Raw genomic sequence first — 12,357 nt, 5'->3', positions numbered from 1 at the left:
CTCAATTAGATAATTACACTGTTGGTACTTCCACAGCAGTGATAAACAATCAAAATATGACACCAAATATAAATACAACATTGTAATATATACAGTATAATCAAAAAGAATGAGATAAACCGGGGAAGTGTCAACATTAAGCATTCTTTTACAAGATAAGTGAGGATCACATCAGTACATAACTGTTAACAGGCAAGAAGGCATGTAAGCATTGCCTATGTTCTCTGAAATGTCCCAATTTGAAGTGAAATGAATGGCAGGGTGCATGTTAGAAAACTTTGACATTGGTCGATTTACACTTTCACTTGAAAAAAAAGATCTCTGACTTACTAAAGTAATGAGGCACAGTCACAAATCAATGGAAATAACCGGAAATATTCTGACCTAAAGAGCAGTTTCTGCCAAATTCCACAAAACAAAAACACTAAAACAAGGATAACACAATACCTTTTATTTAGATGTCACCCAAGGTCACTGTACTTCATACAGCTGTATAAATAGTTGCCATATCCATATAAAAACTACATCTTAATTATAACAAGCTTTGTAACTATATCGTATTCCATTTTGATTTTAGCTTTTTCTTTAACCTTTTGTTGAAGCATTTTTCTCATGTACTTGTTTCCGTTGTTTTATTCATTTTAGCAGTTTCACCTTTTTTTCTTTACTTTTATTTTTCATTTTTTTGAGTGATTTCTGCTGCTTCACCTCAGATTTTTTGTTGTTGAGGTTTTTATCTATTTTTACCATTTCCAACCCAATTTTTTTTCCACTTTGACAGCTTTTTTCCAGCAATTTCATCCGTTTTAGCAAAGAGATAAGAGCCCTTTTGAAATAAGATTTAAACTAATGATGCTGAGGTGCCACAATTTTAGAAAGAGGTTAATTTGCCCTTTAAGAAGAGCAGATGTGTTTTTGACATGGTCAAAGTAAACAAGCCGAATCCCAGAGGATCTGAAACATCTACAGAACGTGTCTGTGCTGGTGTGCGCTCTGCTGGCGTTCGATCCGGTCTGTCACGGTGTAGGACGCCTCGGGAATGTCTCTGAACGTCAGGAAGCGGTGAAGCGGCGGCGGGATGGGAAGCCGTTGGACTACATCGGTCCTCATCAGTCGGTCTGGACCGAGCACGTCCCGGAGCTGCAGGCGGCACAGGTGGCTGAGGCGGGGGGTGGAGCCTGTTGGCAGGAGCAGAGAGGTGGTGTACCATACACACAGTTGGAAGTAAATCTGCAGTGTGAGTGTGTGTGTGTGTGTGTGTGTGTGTGTGTGTGTGTGCGCGCGTGTGTGTACCGAAGTGCGGGCATGGCTCCCATGTCCTTTCTGACCGCCTTCGATCCAGAATGTGCTTCAGAGCCGCAGGCAGAGTCCACCAGTTCACAAACTCCAGAAGGTAATTCAACACACCACCATCAGCCTGCTCCAACCTGGAGGACACCACAGTACACTGGTAACCATGGCAACCACCACTGGCAGAACTACCGAGTACATGGACAACTACTGCACACAGCTTGAAAGACAGAAATTCACATGTAAATGTAGAAAAAGCTCCCCTAAAAAGCTAATTGTTTACATTTTTTGATGGTTGTTTACATGTCTAGATGGAGTTGTTTACATGTGAGGATGAAGCAGCAGCGTGGGCTCCAGTCCGGCCTGCAGCAGCAGAGGAAGCCAGCAGGCGGCGAACGGCAGCTGGCTCAGAGCCACACAGATCATCTCTCTCAGCTCTTGCAGCTTCATGGCGGTCTTCCCGTGGCGGGGGGCTCCGGAGGGGTCAGAGGTCAGAGCGCGCGGTGGGGGGATCCACTTGTAGCGGAGCAGCAGCTGCAGCAGCCCCGTCTGGTCGGTGGAGAAGACGTGAAGCCAGTCCTCCTCTCTCAGACTGGCTCCTGCAGCCACCAGCAGCCTCACGGACTCACTGAGAAAGAATCACAGCATCATCACCAGCCACTGGTTTTAATGTTCTGGCTCATGGGTGCAAAGTAAGAAATCAGCATCCTCACACACCTGTACGGTTTTCTGGTGGGTTGACAAAGTGCTAAGGAGAGTGGCGAGTGCAGATCCAGCGTGTGTGTGCAGTCCTGAGCGTCCGGGCTGAAGCCTTCCTCCAGCAGCAGCTTCACGCTCTCGCTCCTGTCGCCGTGCACGGCCACGTACAGCGGACTGACCATCCCCGCGCCGCGGTCGCACGAACGGTCTGTGGCGGCTATCAGCCGCCGAAGGATCCTGCAATCACATGGTGACAGAGAGGATCTCAAAAATGACTGAAGATAGATCACAACACTGCCCCCTGGAGGTTACTGCTGTTGCAGTACACATGAGAAATCACGCTCATGTGAACATGAAAATGAGAAAAGGTCCACGGGAAGTACCCAATGTGGCTGAACTCGGCGGCGGCGTGAATGGGGAGCTGAGGCCAGTCCTGACTGCAGGCGGCGTTCGGATCCGCTCCGTGATCCAGCAGGAGAGCCACGCAGGCCTCATGACCCTCCTGAGAGGCGATGAGCAGCGGCGTGGCCAGGTCAGCTGACCGGGTGTTCACGTCAGCGCCTGAAGAGGAAAAAAAGGCATCAGGAGAAAGACTCGGTGGTTATATCTTTCTATTATATATTTTATTTATATCTTTTGCATCCAAAATTTGGATGAGCATTCTAACTGTGACCCACCAGCATTAACAAGTATTTCCAGACATTCCTTCTGTCCGTACTGCGCAGCCAGAAAGAGCGGAGAAATCTTATGGTCGTCCACAGACTCAAGGTCACAAACGTCAACAAGAAGGCGGACAATTTCACTGTGACCCTGAGAGAGAAGGGAGAGAGAGAGAGGAAGAGAGAGCAGGGGAGAGACAGAATGGAGTCATTTTAATGAAAAGAAAAATAAATGACCTTGGTAAAGCTCTTGTATTGACAATGTTCCTGTTGGTATCATTGTGTTAACTGAGCTGTCAAGCACCATCTTGGTCACTGAGTTCAACTGAAATTCCATCAGTTAGTGGGAGGAAAATATATAACCAGGATATTAGTTCTTACATCCATTCAAAATGCTTCATACAGAAGGACATCTTTTATTTTACTGAACTGAGTTAGTTTAGGATGAAAGAGATGCTCCTTCTCAATGGGAACTATAATCATAATCATGAGTTAGTAGCACATTACCATGAAGAGTCGTGCTGCGTCTGTGTGTTTGTGTCCTTCTGTCGTACCTTGTAGACAGCCTGGTGAAGGCAGGTCCAGCAGGACGCCGTGTGCGCTCTGTTGACCTCCGCCCCTTTACCGAGCAGCAGCTCCACCACCTCCCTGTGCCCGTTGTCCACTGCTGCAGGAGAAAAGAACACAAGCTTCAGCTTTCAGAGAGGTGGAAAAACACTCCAAAAAATATTTTTTAGGAGTTGTACCTGCATACAGAGGACAGGACAGGTCGTTCGTGAGCTGGTTGATGTCTGAATGAGCTTTGAGGAGGAGTCGGACCACCGGCAGGTGTCCACGCTGCGCTGCCAGGTAACATGCAGACTCCCCCTCGTGTGTCAGAGAGTTCACGTAGTCACAGATGTCACCTGAAGAGCCTGCCCACACACACACACACACACACACCACACAACACACACACACACACACACACACCACACACAACACACACACACACACACAAAGTCAGCCTAGAGTGTGACATGATTCAGATTTTCATCTATAGTTCCAAACAGTGTGTGCATTTTTCGAGGATCAAAGGCAGTTCACATATTCAGATTTTTTTTTTAAATCTTTAGGAATCTATGAAAATGTGAAGGGTCCATCATTTTTCAAGTAATTATTAAGTATCAACTGAGCAAGGGTATAGACATCAAACGTTTTTGACTGTGTGATTTCTTTTCGTCCTCATGTCATGTTAATCAGCTTCCACCTCCTCCAGGGTGGAGATGTAGCGAGCAGCTGTCTCACCGCCTGCAGCGGACAGGATCTCCCGCACACACTCCCTGCTGCCCGCCGCCGCCGCCTCGTGCAGCGGGCTCCAGCCGCGGTTGTCCCGGGACTTCACGCTGCTCCCGCTCCGGATCAGCCTCCGAACCCGCCTCGCGCAGCCGGACCGGGCGGCAGCCGCCACGCTGGACACCGTGTCACCGTAACACTCCGTGAAGTCCATCACGAGCTGCACAGATAGGAAATGCAAAGGGATTACAGATCCACTGCAAACATTACAAATTAAATTCACACTCTTGTGCTTCAGATTAACTGGTGACCGATTCCCGAGCGCGTCCCTTGTTGAAGATGTTAAAGAACTCGGCAGGAATCATCATTTAACAGGGAGACCAGTTAATCCACAACACCAACATCCCGCTATTATCGAGGATAACAACCAATACAACTCACATAACACGATTCCATCAACCAAATCTCGTTTAAAACAAAACTACAAAGACAACAATTCTATGAAATGGCATGATAGTTTCTAGTAAAGGTGCATTTTTACCCCAACTTGTGGCGATCCGCAGCCTCATTTGTGTTGACAACCTCATGAGTCGCCACTTGATGACGTCAGACGTCACACCAAAACAACCCACGCTCCGTCGCGCTTTTGGATTTAGCCACGGGAACCCTCCAAAAATCACATTTTATAACCATTTAAGACTCGAAATAGACCGTTTTGGAGGTTTTTAGTACGTCCGCAAAAATGCAAAGCATTCGGTTTTGAAAACGGGATCGTCGACACTAATCACGGAGGACGATTTGCAGGTAAATGAGCTTTACTGCTTCACGTTAGCCACCTGTGTTTACAGCAGTTCATTTACCGTGCAGCAAAATGATTGATTTGTGTTGATTTTGTGTTTTCACCTCTATCTGGTTGGTGCATCAATGAATCATCCTGCTGTCATGTGATACACAGCCAACACACATCTGTGGGCCCCACATGGTTTGTGTCTGGGCCATCTGGATACAAATTGGGTATGGGGTGTAAATGAAACAGCATACCTGAGGCCCAAATGAGCAAACCATGGGCTCCATTCAGGTTCACTAATGAGGGCTTTAAGAATCCTAGTTAGATCAACAATGGGAAGTGCGTTAACTAAATGGGTGAAATATGAGAAAACGCTATTAAAGGTGCTGTAGGCAGGATTTTGCTAGTCAGTGCTAATTTTTCTGTGTTTTCTTTGGATTAAATGTTAGAGTATCCATTGATAATCCTTTACGAGTGTAGCATAATTGCACTACCGCCAGGGCGCAGCGTTTCCATCTGTCTCTGTTCTGAGCTGAAAAGGAATCTCGACAGCTCCAGGTATCTTTGACCAATCAGAAGAGCCCATGAGGCTCTAACTGTGATTGGTCGAGGGGCGTTCGTCGCACGTTCTTGTGGGAGGGGCTTAGCTTGCGTAAGGGCGTGATGTCAGAGAAAACAGGACAGGATTGGCTGTGCTGGGTTTCAAATCGCCATCTTAGATGGGTCAAATCACCAGAGATGCGGGATCCTGCCTACAGCACCTTTAAACCCATATGGGCCAACAATGTCTATATGGGTCCAAATTTCTAATCAAGAAAGTTACCTATCTGTGGGCAAATTAAAAAATGGGCTCCCTTGGTTAAACCGTATGGGCTAGACTTGGACAAACACAATCATTACCATGTTATTATCCATGGGTTCTAGGTAGGACACTAAAGAGTTCCCCATATATGAGTTAATTGTGGGTTAATACAGAATGGGCTCGCCTGTTCTATTCATCTCTTCACTTAATAAGAAAAATAACTTGATTTGTGCTGAGTTGCTCCCTGACACTGTCCTTCACGTCTCCTGAACCGTCTTGTGCTGTGTCCTCTCTTGTTGAAGGTGACGGCATCATGGCGGATGTGGCTGTGAGGACCGAAACCTCCTGGGCCTGTCGCACTCAGGGATGCCACCTGAGTGACGTGCTGCTTCCTGTTCACGCTGGTAATGAGGAGGAACTCAGTCAGTCAGAAACTGCAGAGACAAACAGGTGAGAGGCTCCAAGATTGTATTCAGTTGGTTTGATTTATACGGCACAAATTACAACATCTTTATGTTCATGAATAAAACAATTCCACATGGGCAAAAGAGATGTAGGACCGCCGTCCTGATAACGTGTGTCTCTTCCAGCGGCGGTGCAGTGCTGCTGGAGCAGGTGGAGGAAGGCGCTCCCTGCGTCCTCACGCTTCACTGCAGCCCCGACTCGTCCGCCGCCATCAGCCGCCTGCTGGTCACCAGCGAGGCTCGGACCATGGAGGTGTACGACCAGATGGGGGAGTACTGCGGGACGGTCCGGGGGGTCCAGGACGACGGCGTCCAGCCAGAGAGGTACATTTTCTAACTGCTTTTTGTAATTAAAATAGAATTTTTCTTGATATTTCAATGGTCGGAGCCAATCAGACTCTGTAAACATCCAGTCATTAAGAATTTTTAGAATCTTTAAAGTTTGCCACCAAATGTACCCCGAAGTGGAATTACATTTTCTTCCCTTGCCTTTAATGCCAAAATAATTCATTTTAGCTGTCAAGATCTTTTACTTGAATTGTATTTCATCTATTTCAACTCAATATGCTGCATATATTACTATTGATTTAATATTATTGGAACAGTATGTGTAATATTTCATTAAATTTTGTTAAAAAACAAATAATCTAAATATATGTAGACCATAAAGACTGCAGAGGCCGCAGCTCTCTGTTACTGCTCATTAAAAAAAGAGTAATAAAGTGGGTTCTGCATCAACTCTCTGCTGCCACCTCGGGGATAAAAGTGGAGTCATATAAATTTGACGAAGTGCACCTTTAAAGCAGTGGGTTTCTCTCTTTTGTGGCTCACAGCGGAGGCAGAGGGCCCTTCTACAGGAAGCAGCTGATCCTGGAGCATCCGTCCTCCTCCTGTGAAGTCAAGGTGAGAGTTGTGTGTCTTTACTGGTGTATCTCACCTTTTAGTGAAGACATTCTTCCCCCTCAGCATAAACTGACAGGCTGTTAGTGAGAGTTTGAGCTGTTATTCCTCCTTTTCAGAACTGCTTAACACTTTCAAGTTACAGATGTTTAAGATATTGGAGACAGCTGTAATTTCTCATCTGTGACTCTGGCTCAGCTGCTGTCTCTGGCCGGTCGGAGCAGCGTCGTGGTGTGTCGGGTGGTGGTGGTCCTGCAGCCTCTGCGGCCCCCGCCGGCTCGCGGCCCCGGCATCGACATGCAGCAGGTCCAGACTCTGATGGAGGAGATGGGAACCAGTCTGTCCCCTGGAGCCCAGAACCTGATGGACATGGTGCAGGTCCAGCAGAAGGTCGGACAGATTTTTAATTTTTACAGTCTGATGTCCAACATGTGGTTCTAAGCAGCCATGTGTTTGTGTTTCTCCAGAACCAGAGCTCTCTGGGCGGGTTCCTGCCTCTCCTGATGGGCGGTGGAGCTTTCTCTGCTCTGACCAGAGGAGCCAGCAACAGCAGCCACCTCCTGCCTGCAGACTCCACGGTACGGTACAGTCTGTGCTCGCATAGGCTCTGTTTCTGCTCCTCAGGCTCTGTTTCTGCCTCACCAGACTCTGTTTCTGCTCCTCAGGCTCTGTTTCTGCTTCACCAGACTCTGTTTCTGCTCCTCAGGCTCAGTGTGGAGGCTCCTCTGAGAGCTGCTCCTCCTCCACCACCTCGTCCCCGGACCAGCCCATGTCTGACGTCAGCTCAACCACCGGTAAACATCCGCTCAGTTTCTGGTGTGGGTCGAACCTCCTCTGGTTCCAGAGGGGTCACGGTCATGCCTTTTCCCAGAAGGATTTTTTTTTTCACCTTTTAAAAATACTAAAAAAAACTCAAACAGCCTAAAAAATGCTTCAGATATTTATCATTTTTGTGAATACAGCTGAGATTATATCTATAAGTGGGATTTAAAGTTACTCCTGAAATGAACAACCTCCTCTGACATCTGATAGAAATGTTTTCCTTCCAGTTGTTTGTCCGAAACATGATTTTCTAATTCAGAGTTGAATGATTCCCTAAACGTGCCTTCCCCTCCCCCGGTCCTCCAGGCAGCAGCGAGGCGGAGGGTCCGGTCGGCCACGCCCAGCTGGCGGACATGATGTCCCACTTCCTGAGAGGCGGCGGCGGGGCGGAGCTTCTGCCCGTGCTGCAGAACGTGTGCGGTCAGGTGACCCAGCTGAGGCTGGACGAGGCGGCGGCCGAGAGGGAGAAGAGCTTCAGGACGGGTTCCTGGTGAGTGGAGCCGGAATATCGGCTTTTTTTTTTTTTTTACACGGATTCCACATTTTTTGAGATTGGGCAACTCTGGTTCAAATCAATGGAAAATTAGCTGGATGCTAGAGCTGATCCCACTGTTTTTTAATCAAATATTTCATAAAGTAATGAATTAAGTGTCTCCTGATACAGATGATTTACAGACGATCGCTTACCAAGACAGAAGTTTTGGATTTGAACTGCAGCTGAAACTGAGCATTTGTGAACTTTTACCTCTCTTATGACACACTTCAGTCTGCTCTGATCCCTAACTGCTCTTTATACTGAGAGGACTAGAATTGTGAGATGAAAATAAAAAATCATTAAATGTTATAACGAAATAAAAAAAAACAGCCAAATGATGAATTTATAAGAAACAGATACACAAAAAGTCTTGTGATACTTTTTTTCACCACTAGATGGAGCTGTGACTCACTGTAGCATCCAGTCTGAGGATGAGGTGATAAATACAATGATGGGCAGCTGGAAGCAAACAGCTGACGATCGGCTCCACTCAGAGCCGAGGATTCTGAGAAACGGCTCTTAGCTTCTTCTGTCAGTGTGATCGCTTCTGATGTGACCCAGAAAGAGCTTCCTCCACTCTGCGCCAGAGGTCAGAGATGTGCTCCCGTTCCAGCGTCACACCCATCCCCACATCTGCCGAGCCAACACGGCGTCAGAAAACATTGGGAGGTCACATTTTGTCTTCACAAACGCCTACACGTATCTATGATGCTGCAACAGTCGAGCGTTTGTAGCTTCCGCAGCGCCGCCGAGGGGTTCAAACAGAGGCTGCTTTCTTCCACGGAACAATAGTTTGAGTTGTGCTGAAGAAAACACACACACAGAGGGATGATCACTGCTTTCAGAGCTGCCTGTTTCATGCTACTGATAACCTGTGGGGGCAGTGCTGAGCAGGATAACTAATGGGTCAACAGAGAAGAGGACAGAGTTAAAGACCGCTTCAAAGAAAAACTGGTTGTGTGGATGAGAATAGGTGTAGAACATGCAAACTCCACAGAGTAATCAGATAAGCTGGACTTGAACCCAGCCGTTGTTCCCGCTGCCGCCTGTGGCGCTGCAGACCACATGTGAGTGATGGAAGGCGGCTGTGGGTCCAAACAGTCGGGCTCTTTGTCCGAGCCGAGCGGCAGGCGAGGGCAGGAAGAGCTTCAGCTCAGTCCGACTCCACTTCGAGGAGCACAGAGGAGCACGGAGGGTAACGTCTTCCTCGATATGCAACATTTCAACTCTCAAACAGACGACTCCGACGTCTCACTGAGCCTCGTCAGCCTTGCTGTTGATGGAATTGGTTAAAGAGCCGCAGAACCGTCATGTCTCTCTGTTAGCATCAGCAGCAAGTCGTATCCTGACCTCCACATTCAGGAGGATCTGCGACGGGTTCGAGGTACCTGGGAGAAATTCCGGTGATGGTTTCAGGGGATGGTTCTTGTAATTGTTTTTGGTACCTGTGGAAAGTCCCAGGAACATGTCCTGGTACCTTGGTGCAGTTGGAATTCATCTTTCAAAACTTTTCCTGTAATGAAAACTGTCTCCGCCGCTGTCAGTCAGGATCAGGTCTTTCTAACTCCAACCCAAACTTGGATGAAATGAGTGATGTTGAAAGTTCTCTTAACGTTTTCTGCAGGATGAATTTTCTCCTCGTTTCATTTTCCAGCAGTAACTGAGTAAATTCAAACCAGCGTCCGTCTATCCATCTTCGAGTCAGGGTTTCAATGTGTGGCAGGTTAAACGCTAACATGCAAACCTTGGACTCGAACCTACGACCTTTTCAAAATAAGATGACAGCGCGAACCGCTAAAATCACAGGATGTGCACATATTTGAAGAATGACTCGGTTCTTTCTGTCAGGCTGCCCCGGGGCGGCTGAGGCTGCATTGCATTGTGGTCCATGTTTTCAGTCTGTGGCTTCTGAGGTTTCAGTTTGACTCCTGCATGAAGTTTGAGCCAAATGCAGAAATACATGCAGTGACTCAGCGAGCGGCGCCTGATGAAGCGGACTGGAATCCCCCCGATGTGCCGCTGAGCAGACGGGAATCAAACACCAGGGGCGAACGGCTGGACAGGAGCCACAGCGATCGCGGCGAGGTGTGATTGAAGGCTGCTGGAGGATCCTCCGCCTTCCTGGAGGGCAGAGAAGTCACGCTGCAGGAATCCGCTGAGAGGGCGCAAACGCAAACAGATCCAGGCAGAAAACAAGAGTGGAAACGCTTGAGGAGCTGGAAGAAGAAAGGGAGATTTGAGACGCATCTCTGGTCTAGAAATGTCTTCCAGGTGGTCAGAATGAGGCCGAGTCTGAACGAGAGTGAGAGTAGTTGGTTTTAAAATGAATTTTCTCAGGTGTTCTGAGAACTGTCACTGATTAAAAACAAGACTAATTTCTTTCTGTAATGACTCTGAATGAGGGCTCTGAAGTCTCCGCCCACTAACCGAGCGCGCTCGTCTCCGCAGGGAGCTGGACTCGGCCATGGAGCGCCGCCTGGACGAGATGGAGAGGAGGCTGAAGGAGCACCTGGACCGCCGGCTGGACGCCCTGGAGCAGAAGCTGGACAAAGCCCTGCTGCTCGTCCTGAACCACGCAGAAGGGGGAGATCGCCGTGACGACGGCCGCGCACTGACCCTCAGCCGGGAAGTTAACGCGTCATTTTAAACGCCTAACTCCTGACAGAAGGGCAAACCTGTCTCCTGACTGACATGAACGCAGGACTAAAAGCGAAGCCGTAAATGACTAAACACACTGACTTCCACCAGCAGATCACTCCCACTGTGTGTTCACTTTAATTTCCAATTGTTCTGAAGATCCACGCGGCAGTACACCTGAGGACGTAACTATTACTGTCAGTCTCTAAATGGTGAAAAGAAAGCGGGAAACGTCCTTGTTCATCACGTTTTGCCTGGCGGAAAAAAAACTACCAAATCCCAAGAACACCATGATGGAAATGAGTTTAACTTTTAAATGACAAAGTATCATCATTCCTGCTAATAATGACACTGTAATGTTCTGAATAATGTATATGTCTGTAAAACAATTAAAATGACTGTTTTCACCTGTGATGAACTGTACTGACACCGAGCGCAAGTAAAAATATATTTATTAGAAAAAACATCAGTGAATTATTTCATTAAAGCCAACATGTGGAAGAAAGTTGCTTAAAGTCAATATTTACTTATGTAGAAAAGTGTTAAAGTAAAGGGGGCGTGGTCCAGATTTAATTGACTTGTTCATAACAAGCAGAAACAAACGTGTAGTACAATAATGGGGGCGGGGCTTAGGAAGTTCACTCAACATTTCTATTGGATGAGGATTTAGGACACGCCCATAAATGTAGAATCGTCTTCAGTTTTCAGTTTCTTATCAGTTCATTCCAGAAAGCTCAAAAACAGAAAATAGAGATAGATACAAAAGAAACATATTTGTATTCATCTGAATTATTAAGATTATTGTATTAATGACTTCATTAATTTTCAATATACAAAACCATTGTACATTTATGTAAATAAATGTATTTCACAGTAAAGGAGAAAAGTTGATATAAGAATACTCTTATAATTGTTTTTTTCCCACACAGATCAGGGGATAAGTGTATAATTATCCATCAACAAGTTGCAGAAATACACTGAGATCACATTAACGTGCAATAATTTGAGAAAAAGCTGTCTGGAGCTTGTTGATGGTAATACTCAGTGTTGGACTGCTCTGTTTCTTTTGGATCTTGATCAGAACATGTGAGTCAGAAAGTCTCTAACAATGCTGATTTATGGATGTTTTGTGAGAACGGTAGTTCAGGGAAAGCGTTGCTCAACAGTTCCCCTGCCTGAAGGGTAAAAACCACGTTCAGCTGAAGTTCCCCAGCTGGTCTTCCAGTGAGAGACTCAATAAACGGGTCAGAATTGAACCACCGAGTCTTTCTTTACATATAAAGAAAATAATTAATCCATTATTTGCCGTTGCTGCAATGAAATAACAAATATTAGTAGAACAGAATGTAAGTAGAATATTATCTATTATAGAATTAATATTTAAAGCAAATTTATGAATGAAAAGTATACACACATACATTATAATATATATAATAGTTTGACAGTAAAAACTATTTACAAAGTGTCATAGTCAGGGAGCGATCAGC

General features: G+C 46.4%; 2 protein-coding genes across 4 annotated transcripts; one reads left to right on the top strand and one right to left on the bottom strand.

The window, feature by feature from the left end:
• Positions 1–126: 126 nt before the first annotated feature.
• asb3 (ankyrin repeat and SOCS box containing 3) lies at positions 127–4,515 on the bottom strand. 3 transcript variants are annotated; one of them, XM_030098996.1, is made up of 10 exons: positions 4,465–4,515; positions 3,936–4,143; positions 3,395–3,562; positions 3,203–3,315; positions 2,667–2,799; positions 2,373–2,550; positions 2,008–2,226; positions 1,616–1,918; positions 1,294–1,427; positions 127–1,178 (listed from the first exon to the last, which is right to left on the bottom strand). In XM_030098996.1, exons 2-10 carry the CDS (start codon positions 4,135–4,137, stop codon positions 964–966), a joined length of 1,665 nt encoding a protein of 554 aa, XP_029954856.1. In that variant the 5' UTR covers positions 4,138–4,143; positions 4,465–4,515; the 3' UTR covers positions 127–963. The 3 variants fall into 3 exon arrangements, with proteins under 3 accessions (XP_029954856.1, XP_029954855.1, XP_029954854.1); XM_030098995.1 differs by lacking the exon at positions 4,465–4,515 and adding an exon at positions 4,365–4,442 and having other exon boundaries at positions 3,203–3,312; XM_030098994.1 differs by lacking the exon at positions 4,465–4,515 and adding an exon at positions 4,365–4,440.
• A 30-nt stretch (positions 4,516–4,545) lies between these two features.
• c8h10orf88 (chromosome 8 C10orf88 homolog) lies at positions 4,546–11,329 on the top strand. Its single transcript, XM_030098997.1, has 9 exons — positions 4,546–4,727; positions 5,815–5,962; positions 6,103–6,300; positions 6,810–6,879; positions 7,075–7,266; positions 7,344–7,454; positions 7,583–7,670; positions 8,005–8,188; positions 10,682–11,329. The coding sequence occupies exons 2-9, from the start codon at positions 5,826–5,828 to the stop codon at positions 10,878–10,880; spliced, it is 1,179 nt and encodes a 392-aa protein (XP_029954857.1). The 5' UTR covers positions 4,546–4,727; positions 5,815–5,825; the 3' UTR covers positions 10,881–11,329.
• Positions 11,330–12,357: the final 1,028 nt, after the last annotated feature.

Source organism: Salarias fasciatus, chromosome 8, assembly GCF_902148845.1.
Source record: "Salarias fasciatus chromosome 8, fSalaFa1.1, whole genome shotgun sequence".
In the NCBI taxonomy this organism is placed as follows: Eukaryota; Metazoa; Chordata; class Actinopteri; order Blenniiformes; family Blenniidae; genus Salarias; species Salarias fasciatus.
This window is presented reverse-complemented; position numbering and strand designations above follow the sequence as displayed.